Source organism: Plectropomus leopardus, chromosome 11 (genome assembly GCF_008729295.1).
Source record: "Plectropomus leopardus isolate mb chromosome 11, YSFRI_Pleo_2.0, whole genome shotgun sequence".
Taxonomy (NCBI): domain Eukaryota; kingdom Metazoa; phylum Chordata; class Actinopteri; order Perciformes; family Serranidae; genus Plectropomus; species Plectropomus leopardus.
In genome coordinates this window covers 27,202,724-27,230,586 of record NC_056473.1, presented here as the reverse complement: position 1 = coordinate 27,230,586, position 27,863 = coordinate 27,202,724, and the positions used below count along the sequence as shown (strand labels likewise).

General features: G+C 40.0%; 3 protein-coding genes across 3 annotated transcripts; 1 reads left to right on the top strand and 2 right to left on the bottom strand.

The window, feature by feature from the left end:
* Positions 1-1,860: 1,860 nt before the first annotated feature.
* Positions 1,861-7,915, top strand: prrt4a (proline rich transmembrane protein 4a). The gene is made up of 2 exons (XM_042495447.1): positions 1,861-2,638; positions 5,802-7,915. Exons 1-2 carry the CDS (start codon positions 1,861-1,863, stop codon positions 7,913-7,915), a joined length of 2,892 nt encoding a protein of 963 aa, XP_042351381.1.
* Positions 7,916-10,761: 2,846 nt separating this feature from the next.
* impdh1a (IMP (inosine 5'-monophosphate) dehydrogenase 1a) lies at positions 10,762-18,532 on the bottom strand. The gene is made up of 16 exons (XM_042496583.1): positions 18,297-18,532; positions 17,214-17,312; positions 16,502-16,550; positions 15,782-15,883; positions 15,538-15,612; positions 15,169-15,375; positions 14,974-15,061; positions 14,661-14,860; positions 13,765-13,855; positions 13,559-13,654; positions 13,285-13,428; positions 12,302-12,443; positions 12,061-12,204; positions 11,889-11,972; positions 11,007-11,023; positions 10,762-10,865 (listed from the first exon to the last, which is right to left on the bottom strand). Exons 1-16 carry the CDS (start codon positions 18,530-18,532, stop codon positions 10,762-10,764), a joined length of 1,878 nt encoding a protein of 625 aa, XP_042352517.1.
* Positions 18,533-20,233: 1,701 nt separating this feature from the next.
* Positions 20,234-25,671, bottom strand: LOC121950386 (receptor-interacting serine/threonine-protein kinase 4-like). Its single transcript, XM_042496369.1, has 12 exons — positions 25,583-25,671; positions 24,851-25,038; positions 24,388-24,703; positions 23,602-23,762; positions 23,469-23,518; positions 23,123-23,278; positions 22,354-22,436; positions 22,142-22,217; positions 21,956-22,023; positions 21,239-21,284; positions 20,877-21,119; positions 20,234-20,782 (listed from the first exon to the last, which is right to left on the bottom strand). The coding sequence occupies exons 2-12, from the start codon at positions 24,997-24,999 to the stop codon at positions 20,769-20,771; spliced, it is 1,362 nt and encodes a 453-aa protein (XP_042352303.1). The 5' UTR covers positions 25,000-25,038; positions 25,583-25,671; the 3' UTR covers positions 20,234-20,768.
* Positions 25,672-27,863: the final 2,192 nt, after the last annotated feature.

Sequence of the window (27,863 nt, the reverse complement as noted above, 5' to 3'; positions counted from 1 at the left end):
AAGAGTTAATAAAATATGATGTTTTGTTATGATTTAAATTACCAAAGAGTTTATACAGGTACAGCTGCAATAATTGTTGATTAATCAATCAGTTGATTCACAGCAAACTATAATTATTATAATTATTTAGGTAAACATTAAAGTCTTTTTATGTTTATTAAATGATTTTTGGTTTCAGGTGGTTCTATTTTCAGTTTTGTTCATGAATTTTGGTGTGTTTTTTCTATTTAACAAAAATAATTTGGACTTTTGGGTTTTATTGTTTGTTTTTTTAAGTTTTGTATACAGTTACAGATTCAATTTCACAATTTTATATTATATACTATTTTTTCATTCTTTTAAAAAATAATTTTGAGTTTTTTGGATATGTGTTTAAATATTTTTTGCATTGGGTACTTTTACTTTTAATACTTTTAAGTCCTTTTTCCTGATAATACTTACTTTTACTAAAGTAAAGATTTCAACGCAGGACTTTTACTTGTAGCAGAGTATTTTTGCAGGGTGGTAGTAGTACTTTTACTCAAGTGAATACTTGTACAAAATGAATCCATTGTCGATACTGCTTACATCAGCCAGACAGAGACAACATATTCGTGTGACTATGCTTTAAATTCTCTGACTCTAAATGTATCCAAAGGTATGTGGATCAGTGTCTATTTTAGAACCATCCTTGGGAATTGAATTAGGCCACGAGGCTACTGGATTTCCCCCATTGGGTAGAAACAGCACACATGAACGAGAAAACAAAGACAGCAATATGGCACCATCAGAGAGAGATCATTCACATCAGTATTGACAAGGCAACAAGGTCGCTACAGATTTAAGGTTAGCAGGTCTTTGTTAAAAAGTGCATCCACTTAGTTCAGATGTGCTGTATGTATAGCACATACAAGTAACCACTATCATGCATTATGCATGTATGCTATTCAAAGAAAAAATCCTGCTTCATCTGTTTGTGACACAAACTGAGTAGTCCATGTGATGGGTTCTTTAAGAGGAAGGGCACAGCATCAGTTGTAAATTAAACTCAATAGCATGTATTGATCTGTGGCACTGGTTTACTTAGTGCAGGGTACTGACTACTGAGTGTGTTTTGGCCCCCATGACATATTTATGCCTTTTTTTTCTTTCCTTCCCTGTCCTCTCCTCTTCTCATACTAAACATCACATACAGTGCATCCTACACACCGGAGGGAGTGCGGTGTGGAGGATGCCTGAGATTTAGGAGAAGAGGATTGTGCAAACAGTCAAACTGCCTGTCAGATCAGCGCAGCGGCAGAGAGTGGGACCGCGGGGGTTGTCTCGAGGAGGTGGGGTCTGTCCCATGTGTCGACTGTATGATGGAAAGAAGAGGGGCACAGCACAGTGAGTATGAAAGGACACAGAGTGCTACGCAGAGAGAAACTGCAGGCATGCAGCGACACGGAGGAGCATATATGTTTAAAGAGGCTGCAGCAGAGTGGGCTACTGATGAGGTAAGAGGGCTGAACTGAAATCGGCTACAAGGAGGCAGTTAATGTCCCTTCATGAGCTGTTATTGTGAATGAATGTTTACTCTCGTGTGTACGTCACAGGACTTTGTTGGAGAAAGGGTATAAGGTTTTGGAACGCTTATCATATACTGTATTTGCATTTTAGTACTCACCCCACGTGCAGAAATTCAAGCACATATCCTTGCAGTATGCAGTGTTTGATGATTGGTTGCACTAACTGGGTCTTTACCTTACTTTTTTCCCTCAGTTGTGTCAAGAGTGAGATCTCCAGAGACCTCAAGGTAAAGATCCGTCAAGCATGTGATTGGACAATACCTCCCAAAACCTACAGCATGTGACTTTGCGGTGGAGTTTGACGACCGTCGCCATGCTCTCTCGGTGGAATCTTTATCTTCTCCTGCTCTTCTTGCTTCTCTCACTTCATGTCATAGCCTTCACAGGAGAAAATGTCAAGGATACACAAGAGCCAGACACTGACTCAACAGTGTTGAGCCTCACACAGCCCCCACAGAGACTTCAGGGACCTGGTTTAGCACTGGGGAATCCCATGTTTGGGACTGAGAATGTTGGCTTCCTGGGTCTACCTGTGGCTTCACCCTTATCGTCATCAGAGGAATCAGATAGACAAGGTGTGATTGGTGAATACGATGATTCACAGGAGAGCACTGAGACATCTCTTTTGTATCCTCAAGAGAAGGGACTTATCATATCCAGACCCAGCGACACAGAGGATACCACTAAGGAGAGTATATCACCATCATCAGGAGGACCTCGATCTACCCAGGAACAAACATTAAAGTATCAGCCAGCTGACACAAGAACAGGATCTGTTTTGAATTCTGCACAGACTGGAGAGAATCAGCAAACTTTCCAAGCCTCTCACAATGAGACGACTGACAGCCAGTTACCTTTCCTTCTGTTTGGCGCACTTCCATCAGACCAGGACTCCACTGCACCGGTGTCTGCTGGTCCTGGGCCCAGTCCTGAGAGCCCCACTCTGTCAGCAGCCAGTTGGGGATGGACCGCAGGCCCTTCTGTTATCCCACAAGAGGTGACTGTCCCGGTGAAAGAAACTGGGGGTGGATTGAACGATATTACGAATCGTATTTTGCACAGAGGAGCTGTCAGCATGGATGCCGATAAAGGTTAGAGTGCTGCCTCGAATAAGATTTACTAAACCTGACACCAATCGCACTGGTCTATCGAGAATGACAGGATTTATAGCATTGCCCCCATTAACCCTTTGAAATAATGATCGACATCAGTTTTGTTGTGCTGCATTCAGACACCTTTCACAAGTATTGAAACCTTAGAAATTATTATTATGCTTTCTTTTGAAAAGATTGTAAAAAGGTAATGAGCAACTGTTCCACAAATTACAAGAAATTAGTAGATATTGAATGTTTTTAAAAATTATTTTACAGAATTGTATTGTTTCTTAGCATTCTTTTTGGGTCATGTCTTTCCATGTTATTTTCTTTTACTTTTTACTTTTTTTTTGCATTTCTTTTGAAGTTGCTCATTGCATTTTTCCCATGTTTTTGAAAGAAATGAATCCAATTTGCTTGGGGTTCAAAGGGTTAAAATCCTAAAAATAAATCTACAACACCCCAAGTCTGTGTGCGACTGCAGCGTTTGTGATATGTATTCTGCTGGCAGACACAATTGTTTTACATTCACACAACGGTTTGCATCACTTCACTCTCCCCAGCTTACACTCTCCTCCCTAACTCTTCCCCAGCCCTCTGTCCTCTCTTTCCCTCATTTTGTCACAGATTCTCCCATTCAGTCCTCCACTATCGTGTTGATGTGGAAACATTTCATTCTCTTTGCAGCCAGTGTCCATTACTCACACCCAGAGGTTAATGTGGTGCACACCTGCACATACAGTATTTGCTGTACACACACACACACACAAACAAACACATGATGGCACTCACTTGTCAAAGTAAATGATGTTTAGTGTACACAAGCAAAGGGGAAGCAGAGCTTTGACAGAACTGTGTGAGAAGTTACCCGTATCCACAAGCTGCCTATGCAATGAAAACCAGACACAATTTTCAGCCAAAAAGCCAGTTTGATGAGTAAATGTACCATATTGCAGTTACAACCCATTGTTTAAAATGTATCTCACTGTTTGCTGCTTCTGCATTGACACAATCCCTTCACTGCTAAACTGAGGACCAGATATAGGACATGTTCCAGTTATAACCAGCAAGTTCCCTGATTCTGGTAGCTCCATATAGCTTACTCCGAACATTATTTCAGCAAGAGAATGAGATGCTTAAATTATTTATTGGTTACACAATCAAGATCAGATGTAAAAGTTAAATATCTCTGTACGTTCTTGGGGAAAGGATGCAACATTAACGGTAGCTAAACACCTCTTGACCACCATGCATAATAATAGCCACTCAGAATGAGAGCAGCAATCAGGTCAATACTGGCTAATCAACACACACATCTCTCGCCCTCTTACACACACACGCACACACAGCTTCCTCATGCTCCCACTCTCTGTGACCCAGTTAGAGATTCCCAGTTACAAGCCTGCTCTGTTTTATTATGGATTAACTTCACACACAGCAGAATCTCCCCTGCTCTCTTTTTGTACAATGACGTGGATACAATTTACTTTACTGTAATCATTGGTTAGATTAATTTGATGGTTTTTTTCTGCAAATTAATGTAATAAATATCACAATTACTGATTAATAATTCAATTCCAAAAAATATAACAACAAGAGTAGCTAGCAGCACAGTGAAAATGAAAAAAAAATGAAAAAAAAAATAAATAAATAAAAATCTGTATTTTTCCAATGTTCATGTCACAGCGGGGGATGCTTACCACTGTGGCTGATGCAAAAGTAAGAATGGCCCTATCTAGAACCAGTGTTTTGTTTGTCTGCTCTGGTGATCGCTGTAGACAAGAAGTTGCACCCTGTGTAGATATAAACTCATTCTAGGGTGACAAAAAACACAAACATTCTTATTTTCAGGTGATTATACACTAAAATATATATTTATTCTATAATACTTAATTTTTGCCAATACATGCCCCTGAATCCTACACACTGGAATTTTAAAATTTCTACCCTTTCGTTCTGTGCTGACATAACAAATAGAGAGCCCCAGGGATGACGTTTTTGTGTTAATCTTCACAAATGAACACCACTTTCAGGATTTTTGAAGCCTAAAAGTAATTGCCAGAAGTGAAAAGATATTTCTAGGTTGAAATTAACTAACCCACGGTTGCATCCCATCTGCTACAAGGCTGTAAAGCCATGTTTGGCGTGGCTTGGTGTGATGCCGGTATGTAGTCTCATTTAGCCACTTGTTAGCAACCGTCTTTTTTAAGACACATAAATGCTTCACAGTTCAAGAGTGGGATATTTACTGACAGATTTTTATGTCGTAGAACATAGCATGAAATGTTTAATGTGAAAGTCTTTTTTCCCTTTTGTAACCACAGACCTTATTTCAGGCTACTAACCAAACAAACTTTCAAAAACCCATTGACTTTGAAATGAGGAAACCAGAGGTGCTGAAATGCAAACAGATTTCCAGATTTCAGGACTCGTTACTGGGGTTCTTTATGTGTCATGTAGGCAGGATGAGGCAATGAGGCAGGAGAACAGGCAGGAAGCTGACTGGCTGGGAGTAACTAAGGAGCAGGGAGGGACAAACAAGGCTGATGAGGAGATAACCTGCAAAATAAAACAGGAAACAGATTGATGAATAAATGAATGCAGAAGAAAACACAATGAGAAAACCCCAAAACAAAGTCCAAAAGACAACAGAAAATTTACAAAAACCCAGGATCATGACAATATGCAACTTGAATGTGCAACAGAATATAATAATCATAACTATGTTTTCTTTAGTGTGTAATCACCGGAAAATAAAATTGCTTTCATTAGAATGAGCTGTTAATATCTACATATCCTATTCAGTTCACATTTTTGCTCTACAGTAGCCAAGAATGGACAAACCAAACACTGGCTCATTTAGGTCATTCACATTTTGCACTGGCCACCGTAACTTTCCTATGGCACTCAGCAGGTTTTAGTTCTGCAATGTCTCTGCTACATGCCACTAAATCCTTCAAACTGGAATCTCATTTAGCTTCTTTTTAGCAAATGTCTTTTAATTCAGGCTTCTCACCAAAAACCCGTTCAAAAAACCCTTTGACTTTGAGACGAGGGCACTAAAGGTGCTGAAATTCTAACAGGTTTCTGGGTATGAGGACTCATTACTGGAGTCCTCTATAAGTTCATAATGTTTCACCTTATTGTACTTGCCTTACAGATGACTCCAAGGATGATGGCCTGCAACTCTCAAAGACCAGTGCCACACTCTTGCTTGATGGCGTCACAAACACATCTGCCACAACCTGCAAAGCATCAAACCAGTCCTGGACCCCCACCTACCCAAATGATTATACCCCAAATGAGTCCCTGCGCCCTTCTCTGGCTCTCAGCGCTGCCCTTTTTGTCCCCCTGTACTCGGACTGGAACTCTGCCCTCGCCACATGGGGATTTGCATGGGAAGCACATGTCTATGGCCTGGGGTCTGTCTTTACTGTATTTGGCCTAATCTCTGTGGTCTGCCTTCTAGGCCTGCCCCTGCGCTGTCCCCCAGGAAGCCCGTACTTCACCCTGCTGCACTTGTTCCTCCTAGCATTTGCAGGGATCCAAGCTTTCTGTTTGCTCTATGACGCTTACAATTACCAAGATCTTCTTCCCCCTCTGGGCTCTCTGCTGCTCTCTGAGCTACCCTTCCCCTGTTTGATCTCAGCCTTCTCCCTCGCCTTCCTCCTTCTCTCCTTGCGTTCACGCATGCATCTTTCACTCCCACTTGCCAAATCCACCTTGTTCTCAGCCTTACCCAAGCCTTGCCTGTTACTGTGTTTGTCCCTGTTGTATTCTGGCGTCTCTCTTGGGTGTGTTGGCATGCTCCAGCTCTTCCACAGCCTCCCCTCCGTGATCCTGCTATTCCCTCAGGGTGTGTTTGTGTGTCTCACCATCTTTCTCTCATGCTCCTACCTCATCTTCTACTGCTTAATGCAATTCAACACAAAACACATCTACAGGCTGAATGACAATGGAGAGAGTGGAGGATCACCTGAGGTGATGCGAGCTGCAAGATGCCCCTTTGCTAAAGTGGAGGACTGGGGTAGGGCAGCAGGAGCTGGAGTAGGAGCTTCATTGTGTTTGTTAGGATGTGGAGGCCTTCAGCTTTATGGGATCCTGCATGCCCTTGGTTTGGGTGGGGTGGATGGCTATGGGTTCCAGCCCTGGCCCTGGTGGGGTTTCCAGGTAGGCTGCAGGCTCTGTGAGGTTGGTGTGTGTCTAGGTTTGTCTCTCATTGGTACACACCCTTTATGCTGTCAAAACAACTCCTCTATCAAGACCATAACTCATCCTCGGCCTGGATCTTGGTCCCGCCTCTCCTGTAGCTCCCCTTCACGAGGGCTCACCCTGCCCTCTCAGGGAGGTGCAGAGTCTTCTGTCCTCTCTTCTCATGATTCTTGGTCCCAGGGTAAGCAGGAAAAGCTGGTGGTCTGTGATGTTACTATGAAGGGGCAATCGGAGGCCCTTCCTCTTTTCTCAATGGTGGATCCTCCTGGAAATGGGAAAGACTGTGTCCCCAAGGCAAGCCAAACCCAGAGCACTGTACTACCTCTACCTACACCCCCAAGTCCACCACACAAGCCTAAAAATGCAGCAGAGTCTCAGCTATCATCACTAGACAGCCTAGGCCTGGAGACTGACTCTACTGTGGATCTGCGGCCCCCATCTCCAATAGACTTGTCACGCAGCATTGACCAGGCTCTTTTCAATGAGTCCCTATTCTCTCACAGTATCTTTGGTTTGCCTAGACTCTTCCATGCTTCCTCCAGCCACTCTTTGAGCTCTCCTAACCAAGATGCATCAAAGCAAGGGCCCAGCTCTGTGGAAAATGCCCTATACCGTACCTCTTCCTGTGGTGATGTGGATCAAGAGAACGCCTTGTCCAGTTCAAGACCTTCCCAACCACATAGTTCTTTGACATCTTACAACAAGCAACCAATGTCACCAGAGCAGTGGGATTGGAAAGAGAGCGTCTCTGGTTCAACCCAGGGTCTTTGCAGCAATCCCAAGGAAACAGGAAAGTTGCGCTCACATTCTTGGGCTAACAGAGGTCAAAACTTTGCACAGAGTAGCCTCCCACGAGCAATCCCTCACCTGTCTTACCACAGGCGCTACCGAACCCTGAGCTTAGCCTCCCAGGACAGTCATGGATCCAGCCGGCTGGCAGGGACGAAACACCTGAGTGAAAGCAAACAGCTGGAATGGGATATGGCCGTACAGGCAGAGTTTGTCAATGTGTGCAGACAAATTGACACTCTGAGTGTTTGCAGTGACACCATTGAATTGTAGGAATTATAAAATTCCATATGTGATTAAAATGCACATGATGTTGTACAGATATAGTAGACACTGGCAACCTAATGTCACTTCCAACTCGTCAAATACCAATGCTTCGACAGTGACCCTCAGGGACAGAGACGGATGCACCAAGGCATAGTTTAGCGACAGTATAAGACCCCGGGGCAGTTGGCATTTATTGACACTCCTGGTCTTGTATAAAGATGAGAAAGTCAACATAGGGTGTTTGGATTGGTCAAACAAACGTCATTTCATTGGGAGACTACTGATCATGCCCCATATCAAACCAAAAGTCAGCTGAGTTGTTTTAATAATGATGTAATATGCTAGTTCATTTAGCATTCTTTATTTTAAGCCAAACCATATTTTTTTAGAAATCTAACAATGTGCTTTTGTTGTCTGAATGAAAGTAAACCTAAAAACTTTGTTTTTTAATCTATGTCTTTAAGTTTATTTTGAAAAGAGACAAGCAGAAACTGTTCTTGACACACGTTCCTGAGCATCAAAAAGTGACGCAGAAGGCATACCAGAGCATCAGTTTAATATATAGGGCCATTGACCAAGCGTCTGTATTTGACGAGTTAGAAGTAAGAATGTGTCGACTCTGATCAGGTTAGCTGGAGAAATTCAGTTGTACATCATTAAAGTAATACAGATGAAAATAATTATCAGAACTAAGGAAAGGGGAATGGACATTTTAGATACAATATGTAGACCCAATTTATTTTCTATAAATACTGTAGGCCTACTGTTGATATTATATATATTAAAAACCTGACTTTAAAGGCTGTCTTCATCACACTGTTTTCAGCCAAGCTCATCTCTGTGCGGTAATGCTTTTTTTTAAAAAAAACAAACAAAACAAAACTGAGGCAGTATTCTTATTTAAATGCTCTTTCCAGTTAAACATTAATGGATGTCAAGGGTTAGATATCTGCTGATAAAGAGTGCATTTGCTTTCAAGACGTTAACTTAAGCGGGAGTTTTAATGTTTGTATAACTGACATGTCAAGGGTTTTTTTTAATATATTTAAAGCTGTCCAGCAGAGAGAATTACAAATAGTCTATGAAAGGAAGAGGAGCCTTTTTCAAGTGAGTAGACAACAAATGTGGGCACAAGCACAGTTTAATTTTACACCACTAATGTAGTGTTGTTTCAATAGTGGAAAAATAAGAAGTGCTCAAGGGGACTATTAGAGTCTATTAAGTTGTGCACAGACTTGGTAAATTTATCCCTCACCGTAGGAGCAAACAAAGACTGAGTTTGCCTGCCGTGGTTTGCATTAGCAAACCATTTGAGTGTGTATCTTTGAAATTTTAGTACTATGTTAAAGTTATAATTATATGAGACTTAAAACTACTGGTGGGTGGCAAACTGTGGCATTGTCTGTTGCCAGGGACGTAACTTTTGGGCACACACAGTGGTTAAATTAAGATTATATTTCCCTCTAGTGGCAAAGAGAAAAACAACACTTTTTGCTTCATATATTTAGATATGATAAAAATGTGAAAACAATAACAAAATGCCCTCATCAAAATTATTATGCAACACCAGTTACAGTAAATCTAATTTTGAAGCCTAAGGGTGGGTGATAGGTAAAAAATATTCTCTGCATTTTCTGTAACCCTCAAGTAAGAAACTGTCAAATAATTTGGTTGCATGTTATTACAAAATTAAAATCCATAGTTTTTTCATAGAGCAACATGTGCAATATCAAAGATGCTGAGTACTTTCCAGAAAATTAGTTACACATTTAAAATCTGATTAATCAACTTGAAAGAACTTTTTGCCTGAATTATCTATAAAGAAATGTGTATAAGATGGGCAACTGCGTCTTTTACTGCCCTTCTCCTCTGACTACATAGCTCTATTTCTCTGACTCATGATTTATTTATTATTTTTATACTGAGCCTGAAAAATGAAGTAACTATTATGTATTATGTACAGTCAACAGTCATTTAATTATTAATGTTTTTACAAAATGAAACTATGGAAGATCACAACATGTGAAGCCAACATGTGTGACTTGGACTCATTTGTATTAAAGATATAAAAGTGTGAATAATGTATGGGATTATAATCAGAAAACTGAAATGTTAAGTGTTCTGTCTTATAAACATATTGTTATCCAATATTTTCTGTGCCAAATGTGGTCAACAGAGGGAAATCTAGAGTGAGATTACATATGATCACTCCCTTTTTCAAATATATATACATATGTGTGAATTAAGGCTGCTAATCTTCGCTCCCTTCTCCAACAGCAGCAGCACATTTGAAGAGCTCACCAGCTCTGAGGTGAGATTACCATGACCAGGGCAGGGCATCCATTATGTAACAGCCACATTTTCACCTGTCAGAGAGGTTACATTGAAACAAACAAAAAAAAGGTGTAGCAAGAAGATGATAGCACAATTTTGCTATGTTTCCCCCTGGCTCAGTAAACTTTATACACAAATTATCAGCAAAGAGCTGATATTAACGCTATTTGACTTTTGTGTTTTTGCGCCCTTTTATGAAATAAAAATTCTGAACATGTGAAACGTTATGCCAAAGACATGCTGCTTTTTTGTTATGCGTCATTTATTCTTTAAATACAATATCACACTGGCTGCTTTCCTACAAAAAAAAGAAAAAAAATATCTTGTGTGATATATCGAATTAGTATGGAAATACGGGGCTGCACTTCTGGGATATTTGTTGTATAAAGTGAGCTGTGTTGTTTCATCTATCTTTGAAGCAATCAGAGATGGGACAGAAAAGAAAAAGAGGGGAGGATACAGAAAAAATAGATTTCTGAGTGTGTATGTTATACAGCATCTTTGTGCTTGTAGTTTAATCACATGCGGCCTGTGCATCTGCTCATAGCTGCTGGCGCTGGGACATCAGGTCCTGATCGAGTGCTTCCTCTTCCTCCCACCTCAGTAAAGTCGTTTCTCGTAACTGAGTGTGATAAAGAAAAGGAAGAGCGTGAGTGTTTCCTGTATTGCAATAACGAAATCACTGCAATTAAAGCAATCTTGGGTGGAGATGAATGAATGAAAGAAGAAGATGGAGGTGTGATAACCACATAGAAGTACTTACATGGCACAAAAGAATATCTAATGTGATAGCATGGGTAAGAAAAGAGGAAGAGAGAAGACAAATGTTGATGCTGCTAAGCACAGGTAAATTCCATTTGACAGTAAAAGGTTTCTGACAAAGGGTGAAGCTCAGACATGCATGGTTAGTGTCACCAAAATATCTAGACAGTAGGAGACTACAGAAAAGAAACACATGGGAGCTCTTCTCATTTTTCTATTTTGTGGCTGCTCATCTTCGCTCTCCTCCATCTGAGAATGTCTCAATTACTCAAATGCATCTTGAAAAGAGAGGAGAGAGAAGATAGAGGAGGCTTGCTGGAGGAGCTATGAGCGAGGATACAAAGGTGTATTGTTTGTGGAAGTCTTGTCAGCACACGTGACATATAATGAGGCATGACACACAGCTGGTCTATAAGTCTGTAAATAGAAATGTATGATATGTGTACATTCTTGTCACATCATGCCATGCCGTGCATTGACTTAAAAGTAAATTCGTCAGTTGTCATGAACACTGCTATGTTCATCTAAAGGGCAGATCATTAAATTCACCAATTAGCTATAAACAAACAAGGAAGAGATGGTGCAGCTGTGCCACACGTCATATTTAGGGGAGACTGGGGTTGGTTGACACAAAGCTATTTTCTGGTCCTTTAAAGGTCACAGAAACAAAAATGTAACATCATTTACTTTCTTGACCTGCACTCACATACTAAGTTAAAACATCTGAAAGTTACTAACGCTTTTGCAGAGAGTTACGTTTTATAGTATTGAAAGTATAAAAAAGGTGGTCTATGGACTAAATGAAGGAATGGAGTAAAAAGGAGTTGAAGAAGAGGGATAAAGGTCAGAGGCCGGGGGATCAGGGGTCCTAGGTCAGACTTACGAGTGGAGTCCGTGGACTCCTCCCTCCATCTGAGCAGACATGGTCCTCTTCTCAAACTTCAGCTCTCCAGAGTACATCATCGACCTGATGCAAAGACACACAGCTCACACTAGCCAAAAGCTCTTACACAACAAAAACAAACACATTTACACTCTTCCTATTTCACGCTTACCGTAAAATGGACAAACTCTTGGCCCCTATGTCCTGACAGCCGTGTTGGATACCAGCAATGAGGTAAGGAACAAACTTATGGATGGAGCCTTTATCTTGTACTGATCCTGAGACACCTTGAGCCACCTTTACCTTATCTCCCTCGCTGGAAACACAAACATAATTCACACACAGTAAGAGATTGTATGTCACCAAGATATCCGCTGTATGTATTTTTCAAAGCACCTCTGCAGCTCACCCACCTGAAGTAGCGTTTCTGACTGTTATTTTTCTCCATGGCATCCAAGGAGCCCATTCCTCTGTACTTTTTCAGACGCACACCATCTGAAAAGAAATATTCTCCTGGTGCTTCAGTGGTTGCCGCAAGCAAGGACCCCATCATCACTGAGGGCAGAGATATGAGTGGACAAAAAATGGGATGAAGTTATGATGATTGCAAAGGACAACAGCCAAGATAAAAAAAAAAATGTCTAAGAATGGCACTGTGAAAGTGAGGTAAGGTAACACTCATTGTGTCAATATTCTATAGCCATTACATTGTGCAATCAACATTTACTTCATAATGATAAGTTAAAACAAAGTGTATTAGAAATGCCGATCAACAGTTATGCACTCTCCTGACTCCTGCCCAGTATGTCATTACATAGAGGTGTCCACTGACTGATCCAAATATAAATCACGTAGCCCTTGTTGCCGTTACCGTTAGCCCTTATCTACCCTCGTCGGCCTTTATTGGCCGATTTAGCATGTTGAATTGGTGGCTGTGGAGCCCATCAGTGAATGAAATCACTCTGATTGGCTGTTCAGCTCAGCGCACAAGAGGAGAAACGCAAGTGAATAATGCAACAAACAGCTTAAGTTAAGAGGAAGTGAGGTTAAAACAAACTTGTTATATAAGGTAAGATTTGCTTCTGCCATTGTGCTCTTAACAGAAATGTTTCCTGGTGGTTTGTGTTGTTGTTCACTGGCACACAGCAAATCTGCTTTGTTCTTTCAATATTGGGTTGCGTTGTTAATGTGCTAACTGGTTAACTACATTAGCTGGCTGGCACAGAATGAACGTGCTTGTTGGACATTGATTTGGTGTGTTTCTGTGCATTGTTTTTGGCCAAGACACGCAACATGAGGGGACGCTACATGGGGCTTTCGTCAACACTACATCTTGGTTGTCGTTTTTGTGTGTCACAGCCTTAAGACTCAAGGAAACAGGAGAAAATGTTTCTACCTGTAGATGCTCCCAGGGCCAGAGCCTTTACCACATGTCCAACAGTCTGAATGCCTCCATCAGCGATTACTGGAACTCCAAAACGACGGGCATACTCTGCAACCTTGTACACTGATGTACCTTGGGGTCGTCCACATGCCATAACTGAGGAACAAGAGCATATAGCATAAACCACTTTATCACATGTAAACTAATTTGTAATTTTGCTGACTTTTTTAAATACACAAGGTTGTATCTCAAACCAGCTGTAACAGCATTGCAGTCTTTATCATACCTTCCTGGGTGATACAGATAGAGCCACACCCCATGCCCACCCTCAGGGCATCCACACCAGCATCTATAAGGTTTTTGGCCTGAGCAGCTGTCACCACTAGAGGGAGTTGGATGCATAGAAAAGAGCTTCATGAGGTGGATATGGGTAAAAGGAAGTGTTCAAAGCACAAATACAGAAGGAAGCCCTGAGACGAGAGGAGCACTTACCATTTCCACCAACTACCTGTAGTTCAGGATATTTCTGTTTGATGTAGTTTATCATGCTGATTTGATACACCGAGTTTCCTTGGGAGGAATCCTGTTAATCAAAAAAAGTGAAATAATTTCAATCAGAGGCGAAGCATTAACTACTGTGCTCCAACTACTGTACTGTAAGATTTAGGGCAATTTAGAGGCATCTAGCTGTGAATATTGCACATTGCAACCAGCTGAAGCTTTTCCCAATTAGGATTTCTCCAGTGTTCATTTTTCAGGAGGTTTTCATCTTCTTTTCTCTAAAAACTTTTTTAACATGAGAGGAAATACCCACAGAGGTTGCTTACTCTCCAACAACAACTGTACCTGGGGATTAAAACCAACAAAAACACTAAAAATAAAGCATGTTTCATGTTACAAATCAGGGTTCCCCCAAAGCTGTTTTGCATGTCAAAGATGGGCTGCTAGCCTAGCACCTACTAATGGGAGCTCCACAGAGATCTCCTCCTCTCAAAAACAAATTATAACAGTGAATAAAAACAGTAAAACAGTTTTATTTTTAGGGCTTAGGGTTTTTAGGGCTACTGTAGAAACATGGCGGTGCAACAAGACAGACCCCATGGACAAGGACCCAGTCCATTTGTAGATATAAACAGCATGTTCTTGCGAAACAAAAACACAAAGATTCTAATACTCAGAAAGCATATATTAAAATTATAAACAATTTCTGCCAATATATCCACCTAAATCCTACACAGACCTTTAATTCACTGTTTTTTAATTGAATCAAGTCACATTTACATTTAGCTAAATTTTTCCTTGTTGATGATTTGTCTGCCATGTGCTATTACAGTAGAATCAAATCACAAATGAACTAAAATCATAATCATACCACAGTCAAAACCTACCAGAACTACCACATCCACCCCAGCCTGCATGAGGAGGTCAAGTCTGTACTTGTCGTCCTCCCTCGTACCAATAGCAGCTCCACACAGCAGCTGTTTGCGAGAGTCCTTGGAAGCCAGAGGATAATCTCTATTCTTCTTCAAGTCAGTCCTAGCAATTATGGCAACCAGCTCATCACTGTCATTCACTATGGGAAGCTTACCTAGGAGAGTCAGAGTGGAAAATAAGTGAAATTATTTTTTTAAGTGTGTATCTGATTCCAAGCACTGGTTACTTTTGCTCCTGTGTAGCATGACCTACTTCACAAAGATTTACCTTTTTTGCTTCGTTGCAGTATATCATTAGCCTCTTTCAGCGTGACTCCAGCTGGTGCAACAACTAAATCTTCTCTTTTTGTCATTGCCTGAATCAAAAGAGGTTGAATTGATTTAAACTGTTGACTACATGTATATCGCAGCACCACTCACTTATAATATGATTACTGCATAAACACATTGGTTATACACCTACCTCTTCCAGTGGTCTGTCGTGGTCCTTCTCAGACAGAAAGTCTATGTCTCTTGAGGTGACGATGCCAACCAGCTTGCTGCCCATCTTGCCAGTCTCTGTAACAGGGATCCCAGAGAAACCATGGTGTGTCTTGGCCTCAAAAACGTCCCCCACTGTGTGTCGCGGACTCATCACCACTGGGTCTGTTATGAAGCCCTGCTCAAATTTCTGCAAGAACAAATACACAGGTGTTGACTTATAAGAGGCCATTCATTTTATATTGTTTTGAAAATAACATCTTATTGTGAACTGTCCTGGGTGCTGCACTTTCACACATGGCTTCCTTTGCTGATCGTAAGTTCATATCTTTGTTGACTTGATCCATCTTACCTTGACTTTGCGCACCTCATTGGCCTGGAACTCAGCAGTACAGTTATGGTGAATTATTCCAATCCCACCCATCAACTGAAAAAGCCAATTAGAGACATGAGAGTTAAGAATTTATTGATGAAATAACACTGAGAAGGTAACCAAGGCCTTCAATGTTATTGTGCACTGTCTTGGCAGAGTCTGTGGAGCAGGATGATGCTAAGTGAATAATGAGGGAGTAAGGTGGTGCAATGTTTGTACTCACTGCCATGGCGATGGCCATGGATGACTCTGTGACTGTATCCATGGGAGACGAAATAAGAGGTGTCTTCAGAGTTATCTTCCTCGTCAATGCAGAGGTTAGATCCTAAAAATTGGTTGCATTTGGAAAGAGAAACTGTATGATCCTAGAACACTTAAAAGTAAATCTGAAATGAAAAGATACTTCCTTTTTGCAAACAATGTTACACTGTTGCAGCTGCACATTTGTTAACCAAATGTTAAGACTTGTTTTTATTTTTGCAGTGTAATGAGCCTCAAAGCCAGTTTGGGCACATTAGACTTGTTGAATTCACCTGCTGAGTGCTGGATGACGCAGGTGTGTGTCTGTTTTGAACACCTGCTATCCAGCAATAACCCATGTGACTGAGGCATGAAATTAATTTAATGTCCCAGCAGAGCTTGCAAAGATGAAAACAAAGCAAGCCAAATAAACAACCCTGTGTTCAAAGGAACATAACAAAGAGCTAAAAAAGAATTTCAAGGATTACAGCCAAACCTGCATGTGAATTATTTTCAAGAAAAATCAGCGAAAAAACACGATTTTAGTTTTTTTAAATGAGGTTAGCAAAAAGACCTGGCCTAAAGGAATAGCGTAAAAAGAAAAATGGAACTTGTCATGTTTGTCTAAAGAAATAGTTTTCAGAGAACAGCTTACTTCGGAGCAGTGTACTAAGGATATGCTGGACAGTGTTAGGACACTCACCACTTCATCAGAAGTAAAATCTATGAAACCAGGGAGGATCAAGAAGTCACTGAGATGAGAGACAAAACAGACACACGTGAACATCTGCCATTGGAGCTGGAAAAGTAGCGCATAATTTAAATGATAATCAATATTAACAACAACTAACAATCACCATAAACAAGGATAATGTGTCATTAGTTGTGTATGTGAACTGTACAGCACATAGCCTACAAAGCAGCAGTTTTTTAAACTTAGCCGACAGTGAGTAGACATAATCTGTCAGCCTTTCAACCCGCTGAAATATTCTGCATTTATCCTCTACACACTGATAAACCCTGCATACAGCCTCCATTAAGGAAACTACACTGCCACCCATTAACACACTGATATGTGTGCATGCACACACACACACACACACACACACACACACACACACACACACACACACACACACACACACACACACACACACACACACAAAGTGCTTTGAATGTCTGTGACACCACTCAGAGTCATCCTTGAAAGTAGTATTACTCATTATAATCCCCCATATAAAACCCAAGCAAATGTGTCATCCCTGATATTACTAAACATTTAATGGAAGACATTACATAACTCTAATGTGTATGTCTGTATGTGCACATGCATGCATACCATGTGTGCACATACATCTGTCAGTGTGTTAAGTGTGTGATACAATAAAACGAGCCAGCAAGATGATATTTCTTACTTGTATGTGAGTCCATCGCCGATAGAAAAGAGCTGTTGTGCTGTTAATCCATCTTCAGGAACATAACCCGTGCCTCCACTGATCAAGTAGTCTGCCATGCTGAAATATAAAAACATACAGGATATAACTGAAATTTGTGCCAGATCTGAGTATTGGCAAAAAGATAAAACATTGACTAAATCAGACTTATCATCTATTATGCGCATCACAGTGCCAAAGAGCTTATTCTAGATCTGAGTTGACACTGAGTATTGTTTCAGTTTTAATACACATTTTATTGATTAACTTGAAGGCCAAGTGGGCAATATTTAGGAGGATTTAGTGGCATCTAACAGTGTGGACTGCAGATTGCAAACAGCTGATGCTTCTCCTGGTTAGAATTCCTTCAGTGTTCATTGATCAGGATGTTTTTACCAGGAGCCGAATTATCCACAGTGGCCCCCTCCTCTCCAAAACAAATAGACCCAGTTATTTAAACCAGTAACAAACTATGAATAAAAATGATTCTTATTTTCAGGTATTTATACACCAGATGACATACTTATCATATTATATTGAAATTTTGCCAATAAATACCTCTAAATCCTACACACAGGACCTTTTGACACAATCCATCCATACCTGATTGCTAGCAGTGTGCATGAATCTATTGTCACAACAAAAATAAAAAATAAAGTTTTTTTAGTCTGGGTGTATTTACCCTTTGTGTAAAAAATGCATATTTTTTGTTAGCCTCTTTTCGTGACCCCTGTTTCACATCCCGTCACCAGATCCCATTACAAATTAGGAGTTGAGACAGGAAATGCTAATAAAAGGTATCCGTCCTTGTCTATAAACTCTTTATACACACCTATGACGGCGGTACAGTAGGTAAGAGGATTTGGTTGGCTGCCCAGGTAGCTGATAGACAGGTTTGTAAAAATGCACAACCAATGCTGCTGGAGGGTGAAAAAAATTCAGATGCTGATGGAGATAAGTTTACAAGTTATGAGGCTTCGACAACCTTGTCTACAAACCAGAGAAGGGCATGACCTTACAGTGTATGCAGTGTGGTGGTAAACCAAGCAAAAGTGCGGGACTGACCTCTCCGGTTCATATCCAGCTTGGATGCGTGTAGCACTGTATCGCTGGGCTGCAGTCTCATGCCCATGTCCATGTGGCATTGGGTGGGCATAGACCCCGTAGGTGTGAGGTTGTTCCCCGTCTCTGTTTGAGATACGTGGCCTTGCTGGTTCCATGTCCCCTACAATCCTGCGGTAGTCGATTTGGTAGGTGTCCCTCTCACCATCTCCAAAGCGGTCATAACCATGACCCTCCATCTCTAAGAAATCCAGGGCTACGACGTCCACAGTTCCCAACCACCTGGCACACTCACTTCAAGCACTTCTGAATTGTTTCCTACACTCAAACACAGTCACACCTTCAGACTCCGAGCAATCAGTGGCCTCAGCAGCTCCACCTCACAACAACACACTCAAAATGTTGTGCAGTTATAAGCACTCATAAACATCCAGTGCTTTGCATGTTCACAAAAATACCTTTCAGACACACTTGATGTGGGAGGAAACAGTCTTGCCATCTGATTTTTGACCAGCGCTGCACTTTAAAATACAATATTTCACAAATTTAACATTCAGGAGTAAAAAACAAAAATGGCAGAAGCAGCAGCAACAAAAGTCCCTTAAAGTGATGTTGTTTGTCCACAGAAGAGTTTGTATTCCAGTTTATCGGCTGTCATTCCTGTCATGGAGTTTTAGGCCAATTTCAGGCCCTTAAGCAGGGACACAGAGGTGATGACTAACCTGTTGATGAAGTTGCACATCAAATTTAGAAATCCATGAACATCCCCCAGCTGGAGGCATGAGCAGCCGCTGGGGAGGAGAGCCAGGTATTGCTTAGGTGGCAGAGATTCGTCCCCCTGGAGGCCCAGAATGCAGTGCTGCTTGGTTATCTGTGGAGCTTCTCTCCACTCCGTTCTCCTGGTGCTGAGCTTAACTCTGTTTCTGACAGTAGCAGACGTCACTCTCCCACAAAGAGGATTGGGAGCATTAATACAGAATGGGGTGGGGTGAGATGGGTGTGTAGGGCGGAGTGAGGCAGTAGGACTGAGGAGGAGAAGGATGGGTCAAGATGACACTTGAACACACTTTCCCCTCAGAGGATTACCATGGTGTAGAGGTGTGCGTGTGTTTTTTTTTTGCAGAGCTCAAGGAGACAGAGCTGTGAATGAGACAAAGGTCAAATCCCAGAATGCTGTTATGCTGCAGGCTTTGCTCCTTTGAGACACAGAGAGGCAAGACAGACAGAGAGACACACAGTAGAACGTAGACGTAGAAAAGTGCACGATAAAAGGCAGAACTTTAAAGGACAACATGTTGCAATCGGTTTTTATAGTCAAAGTTAAGCATGGTTTGTATTCCAAGGCCTATCGTTTTTTATTACTGTAGTGTAAAGAAATAGTCCCATAGAGAACACTGATGGTTACATCTGATATTATATTTTACCACCAGTGTTCTTGAAACAAGGTTAATGAATGCGAGGAAATGTAAATTTTAATGTCTTTACATAAGTCTGTTCTTCTTTAGCTTTCTTGTCCTTTTTGTCACTATTTGGAACAATATTCAGCGTGAGGGTGGTGAACAACAAACCCGTACATTAAACCGAGACAGCAGAGTAACTTTGTTGCCTGGGATGCCCTCGACACCATCATCTGCAGGTGACTGACTGACTGCTTGTGACAGTTACTGAGGGATTGAACCGGAAAAGCCTCTTACCCAGTCTCTCTCTCTCTCGCTCTCTCTCTCTCTCTCTCTCTCTCTCTCTCCCATCCACTGGGGAAAACAAGCAAAACAAGCAACCCCCCCTCTCCCCTTATCATTTTAACAATGGCCAACAACAGTGAAGCCACAACCCTTTCACAACACACCATGTTACTTTGACTAAAAAATGAGAAGGCATGGACACAGAATTTCATTTCTTTTTGAAAAAATAAGTTTATTAAGAAAACTTTCTTTAAAAGTTAATTAAAAAAATCTTTAAAAGGTCATTATACATATGACTTACTGTCAAATAAATTAAAAAATTTTAGTAAAAAACATGTAGGTTTCCAATGAATGACACATTGACACTTTGTCGATTCCTCTCATCCAAATCCACACCCAAAAATCAAAAAGCACCACTCAGTACAGTTTAGAATTGTTTAAAAAAGTGGTAGGGAACTAAAGTCCATTTCCAAAACCATTAAATTCAAGCTAGAATCTTTAAATACAGAGGGGGGTAAAAAAAACTGTGGTTCTGCTTTCCACTCTCCCAAGAGTATCAAAAGGCAATATTCAGTGCACAATACTAGGATACAACAATTATAGTAACATATTCAAAACACTACAGGTGTAATATAAATGAGATTTCAAGCATTTTAAACTACCAACGAACATTTTGTGAAAGGAAGCAAATTATTAACGGTAAATTCTGCATACAAGTGCAGAAGATGTAAGGAAACTCTTTGACACCTCTGTGCAGAAAATGCAGAAAATGTGCAGGAATGCCACAATTTCTTTAGAGTGAGCCACCTGAGGAAAAGAAAATGAAATTTAAAAAAAAATGAGTAACATGTCATTGATTAAACTTATATGTTTGATCTTTTTTAAGAGGAGGAAATCCTACCGAGCCTCTTCACCAGTTCGGGCTCATTCATTTTGAGGGCGTCGTAAAAGGCTACCATGACCACTGTGCCTCCTGAATGAAATGTCCTGTTGTAAAGCAATCTCATTTTACCCTGGTTCGTCACTTGAGCGTCAATCTTTGAGTAGGTTTCACGATGGACCAAGTCTCCAAGCTCCTCTACTATTGCCATGACCTCCGAAACACCTTGAATTAACTTTGCCCTGTTGTCTTTGACAAACTTTTATGTTTCAAAAAAGAGAAATGAAAGCATAAAAAAGCATACTTTGTTTAAAAAAGTGTCTTCATGTATTTGAAATAATTCAACGCAACAGAGAATATCAGCACAGTGACAAAATACTCACCTTTATCTGAATCACTCATTGTTTTAGTAGGAATACTGACAGACTCCTGTCGGCAAAAACAAAAAGCACTTTCAGTCTATGCTGTGTTATTTATTTTACCAGTGCACTGATAAATGTATGCTCCACTAGTTTCAAAATCTAAATAAGCAAGATTGTTTGTGTCCTTTTTTACCAGATAATGATAAACCAAGAGAATGTGATGTCCATTACCATAAAAATAATATTCATTTAAATGAATGATACCAATAATATAAATATAGTTCAAATTAAACAGTCTGTCCTTTGCATATCTCTGTTGGGTGTGACTGTACACTAAATGATTTTGTTCTGAAATAAAGTCACTTAAAGGTCCAGTGTGCAGGATTTCTGGGGGTATATTGGCAGAAATGTAATACTATCTAATAAGTATGTAATTGTTGTGTTTTTGTTACACAAAAATATTTTTTAGATAGGACCATACACATTTTCACATTGGCCACCATAGTAAGCACTGTTTTCTAAATGTTAAACTGCTATCTGTTACATTGAGCACCTATGCAGATAAGCTGGCTCATGTAAAAAAATCTCCTGAACAATGAAAATTGAAAGACTTACCAGAAGTTTCATCTTATTGTGATCTGCACTCCTTGCCACTAGATGCCACCAAATCCCCCTAAATCTTGCACACCATTCCTTTAATTACTTACACCATGTAAGGTCAAAGTGCATTTGGCATACCTTTACTGAGGACCTCTCAGTTCTGGTAAATCTGCCGAAATCCACAGTATCGTTTGATTTTGGCTGTTCTAAAAAAAAAACAAATAAATAATATTAATAATAAATATCATGTTTTATTGTAGAAAGTTAGGAAAAAGTTATGAGATTAATCTCATCAGACCTCACAAACAGTACTGAAAAATCTACCTGGTGTCTGAGGAGAAGCAATGAATGCCTCACTTGCTTTTGAATGTTGATGACTGTTGATGACTGTTGGTGACTTCTACAATATAACAGGGAGAAAAAAAATTACATATCAGCGAAATAATTCAACCAGGTATAAGTGAATGTAGTATATTATGAATCAGGATTAATCTGCAATATATTTTATTTTTGGTAATTAAGTTTATGAGTTGTACCAGTCTTGCAGAGACTTGTTGGACTGCCTCAGGAAATCCGTTTTCATGCTTTAAAAACAAAGGCTCAGTGTCTTTAAGACACGCTGCAACAAGAGCAAAGTTTCTTTTTAATTCGTTCAGATTCCCCATCCATTCCAACCATTATGACATTTCTTGGTTATGTCCATTTCCAAATTACACAGACTTGTTAGATGGAAGTCTGTAAGCCAATCAGTGTTCCACTTTATCGAAAGTGGACTTCAATGGAGCCACACCTCCCTTATTTTGACAAGATCATGATCAACTGTGAGGAACTGTGTGTATAGGTACACACTGTTCAGATCTTATTTTCTAAAAATACAATCATTCTATAATGCCTCTTATTGATAATGCTCACAGAATAGCTATCTCTGGAGGTTTTCCACATACTGTTTCACAGTATTTCAGAGAAAACATTTCACAAATGAAGTATATTTTGAGTCAAGATAAAAAAAAAATGAAAATCTATAATTATGTTATGTATAATATAGCATTACTTTATTCATTGATAAAATTTATTGTCATTTTTACTTTTAGGTGATTTCTGTGTTGAGATTCTTCATCCATTGAAATAGAAAAAAAATCTAATGATTTATGAGTGTCAATAAGTATGACAATACTTTTTCTGTAACATAATAACACATAGTGCATCTGTGAAGCTAGTCCACTAAAGGTTTCTAAGCTCATTTGAATTAATTAGTATTAGAGTAGACAATGTTCGAATATAGTGACAATGAAAATAAATATTTACCTTTAAAGGTACCCCTTTTGGAGGGAGTGCCATCCCAGCACCTCTTCATGAGGTCAACCAGTTCTTTCAACCCTTCGAACCTCTGCTGGTCAAGTTCCTCAAGGGAGGGTCTTTGTCCATCACTGATCGCCTCTTCGACATGTTCATAACTAGCCGCTGCATGTGATACAATCAAACATCAAAACATACAAACGCAACTGAGTGTGTGAACCGTACATTTATTGTTTAGACAGTTCTTAGTTAAGTTGATAAACTATAAGGAAAATAATGGGAGATGGCAGTAGATGTGTGTATGTGATTTCACTAAATAAAACAGTGATGGAACAATTAAAAAAAGTGAACCTACTTCCATAAGGCTCTTTACCACTAACAATGGACCACAGCAGGATACCATAGCTGATCAAGAGTGAGAAAGAGTGTTATTTACACAGTAATGTTGTTTTTATCATACTGCATTCTTTGTTAAAGTTATGTCTTACCTGTATACGTCAAAATCACGGACAGGCTCATATGGTTCTTTAAAAGCTTCAGGAGGCATGTATTTGTATGAGCCTGCAATTATTTTGGGGCCCTCTTCTCTTGATTCTTTGTTGTTGTTCATAGCGCTGGTTGAGACTCTGCACAAACCAAAGTCTGCTATCTGCAGAAAGAATGGAAACGTTATATCAACTACACAATTATACCACACTGTAAAATTTGAAAAGTTGATTTTACTTTAAAAAAATCTGTTCCAATTGCCTTGAAAGGTGTTATAACTATTAGTCAGTTATGTTTACTTTATATCTAATTGTTAAATTTACTGAACATTTAGTTACATTTACTTCATTTTGTGAAGTTGTTGCAACTTTAAAATGACAAATATAATTAAATCAGTCTTTCTAAGTTTTAGCAACTTGAGTCAACCAAGTTTATGGTGTAATATATATAAATTATGCTGGGTGCTAGTCAATCATATTTTCTAAAACATGTTAATAAAACAGAACTTGCAAAATCTTTGACATGATCAAGTTAAGTCACACTAACCTGGTTTACTGGAGTTTCTAACGCTAGAATTCATCATCAAGTTGCAACAACTTAAAAAAGTTAAATAAATACAGCTATATTTCAAGTAAACTTAACACTTACATATAAAGTAGACATATATTAAGATTTGTAGTTATATTTACTTCACAGTTTCCACAATTTTTTAAGATCAACATGGCAGATTTTACAGTGCAGCTTTCCACATAATGCAAACCTAAGAGTTTTGGTTGATGGCACTCTACCTTGGCATTGAGGTCAATACTCAGCAGTACATTGCTTGGTTTTAGGTCGTGGTGCATAAGGCCGTGTAGATGGAGGAAGTTCATGCCTAGAGCCACTTGATGGGCGAAGCGGAAGACCAGGGGCCACGGTGGCGGGCCAGAGAGGGCCCTCTGCAGGAACTCTAAAGATCCTCCCCCCATGAACTCCATCACTATTCCATTCTGCATGGATTTTGCACCAAGTGGATATCCCTGATAAATTCCATAACGTCTGAGCACAAACTCGCAGGAAGCTTTATCCATGTGAGTCGCCTCTTCATTCAGTGACATGAAGGGGCTGGAATAAGGTTGCAGGTTATTGGAAGGAGTAGAGAGAAAGCAGAGGAGCCAGAGCTTCTTGTTACTATTTAACATTTGCAAGGATAAATAAATTAAACCAAGTACTTCAAATTGCAGGAAAAATTGCAGATATTTATACATTTACCATACACCATGATGTAGTGTCTTAATGGCCACATCAAATCCCAAGTCCTTATGCCGGGCCTTATAGACATGACCAAATCCACCAGTACCAATTATATCCCATCTCTCCAAGCTGTCATCTCCAATAGTCTTGTAGCTAAAGGCTGCCATCTCCTGCTAAACTCAGGTAGAACAACTGCAGCCTCAAATCTGTTGAAAAAAAACAAACGAACCAAAATATAGTAATGATGCATTCAGGCAAAGTACATCCTGGACAGGTCGCCAGATTACCGCAGGGCCGACAAATATAATCAGACAACCTTTCACGCTCACAGTCACACCTAAGGGCAATTTAGAGTCACCATGTCTTTGCATGTCTTTGGAAAGTGGGCGGAAGCCGGAAACCCCATGTTCTCCCCGTGCCACGTACAGAAGGACCTCCGCCCAAGGACCGAACCCTGTTCCGACCCGGGATCGAACCGAGGACCCTCTTGCTGTGAGGCAATAGTGCCAACTACGACACCATCGTGCCGTACATAGAAATAGTCAGGAAATAAAAGCTGCTAAGAATAAATCAAGTGTTTCAGTTTCTGCATAGATAGGCTTTTTGTTTGTATACACTATGCTGTAATTACTGCTCAAACTAAGTCTCTGCTTATAAACACTAACGTAAGAGCAAGAGCTTGTAAAGAAACTGACAAACACTTCTCTCATATTTTGTTCTTGTTACTCCAAGAAACTGCGTTCCACTCACCATTTATCCTTAGAGTGCTGTCCGAGTGTCTTGAGATTCAAAAGTCATACCAAAAATGTGCCTGAACAGGTACTAGTTTCAGTTTGCTGCGCTGCTCTCTCTGAGCAGCCTGCAGCTGCAGCTGGGGGAGGAGTTAAACTGCACAACATGGGCTGGGGCAACATCTGCACAGACTGTATGCAAGTGTTGAAAATAGTGTGGGCCACATTTCCTGTTATGGTGACACAGAATAATACGTTCAAAATAAACAAAATTGAGTTAATGCTGAACTGAAAATGCATTTAGCCACAAGTCTGGCTTTTGTATTTTAGGAAACAGCAAAAATGTGCTGCTCACATCACAGCCAGAAAAAAAAATATATATATAAAGAGACTTAGTTTGAGCAGTAATTACAGCATATATATATATATATATATAACATAATATCATATTTAAAGGATTCAAATTACATACAGCAGCATGAAAACATGAATCATTACATTTTTTTTCTGCAGTGGATTACGGACTTTAATATTGTTCCATTATGCCATTTTGTTACTATTATAAATGCTGTCAGACATCTTTAACTTCCTTAAAATATATGAGTGGTAAGCATGTGCTCTTAGAGGAAGTTATGACGGGCACACAGTTGGATTTTTTTTTTTATGTGTTGTCTGAATCAGGAGGTGTTAGAAAATTGCAGTGATTGCAAATCTGGAAATCTCTTATTTGTAACAGGAGTATATCTTTCTGTGTAATGTATGGGGTGGAAGATGAGACTGTATAATTTATATTAGTCACTTAGTGAGCCTTAATATAAGTGAATAAACACTTGATCTCTTATCAAGCCAGTATCTTCAATCTTGTGATTAAATGTGAATTATTCTTCCTCCATTTCTCATAGTTTTGCACCCTGAATACATTTAATTAATTAATTAACTATTATTATTGGATGTCTGCATTCTCTTTAATATAATGAAATTAGATGGCACTCAGCTTGTGGTGCTCAAAGCACAAAAAAACATTAATAAACTCAACAGCAATGTCTCTTTCCAGAAATCATGAACTGGTTTCTTAAGATAATTTTCCATATTTTGCTGCATTGAGCACCACAAGCCAAATGCTATCTAGTTCAATTATATTTGAGAGAAGGCAGGCATGTCCAAAGTCTTCAACGTCAAGTTAGAACAATTTAGATTGATAAACAACACTACAAGAATGTGGACAAATACGTGTTTTTGATTTTAGGGTGATGTGTCCTTTAAATCTGCTGGTCCTTTTAGGGATAAAAAAAAAAAGAATAATAAAACTAAAAAGATCTTGAACTAATAAAATTCATTATTTCAGCATAATTATGTCCCAACTCCACACCCACTCACAAAAACATGTACATCTGCTCACAATATAAATGATTACATTTCTCAATATTTAGAGCTTAGCTGGCATTCCTTGATTGCCCTGAGTCTTCAGCCCTTTTTCCAGCTACAGCATTCATCATTCAGATGATTATATGATTTCTGACCTTTTCTCTTCTATCTCTCTGTCATTACTTCCCTTTATCTCTTTATCATGCTGGCTCTATCATGCACACACGAGACAAAAGCCACGCTGAGACTGTTTTCAGTCTAAATTATTAATGCCAAACACTGTTAAAAAAAAGATACAGTCAGGAGCACAAGTGTCTATGAACATGAAATGGGATCTAAATCCGATGTGCACAATCACACAAACAGGTTCATTAAGTGAGCTGAGGTGTACTTAGCCACCTCCCATGCTGCCTTGCTGTTTCAGCCGGCATCGATAGGCGCGGTCTGCTTTCTGCATTTTCAGCGCTCTCTCCCCTCCCTCTTCTCCTCCCACCCTCGTTTACGCTCAGCACAGCGTGGACCTCTCTCACCAGTGGCTGCTCTCTCTACTACATCCCTCTCCTCCTGGCTGCCTTTTACCTCATCCTCTGTCCTTTTCAAACTGTCTGTCATACTCTCCTTTATTTGCTTCCCTCTCTGCCCTTGTCTCATGTTGATGATATATGAGGCAGGGGATCAGCCTAAAGGGGGTCTCTCTACGCTGGATCTCTGAGTGGAGGGGAGAGGTGAGCGCTTGTCTTTCCCACCACAGTGGAGGAGTGCTTTAGACTGGGGAACATCACTGATGCAGGTTACATCCTGTGGAGCAGCGACAGGACAGCCTTCAGGAGAAAGAGAATACACTCAAGTGCACGCCTGGATGTGCTTTGTGGTGTGAGGAGAGTAGGCTGAAAAGGGGAGGCAGAAGATTGCAACAGAAGGAGGTGAGCATTTAG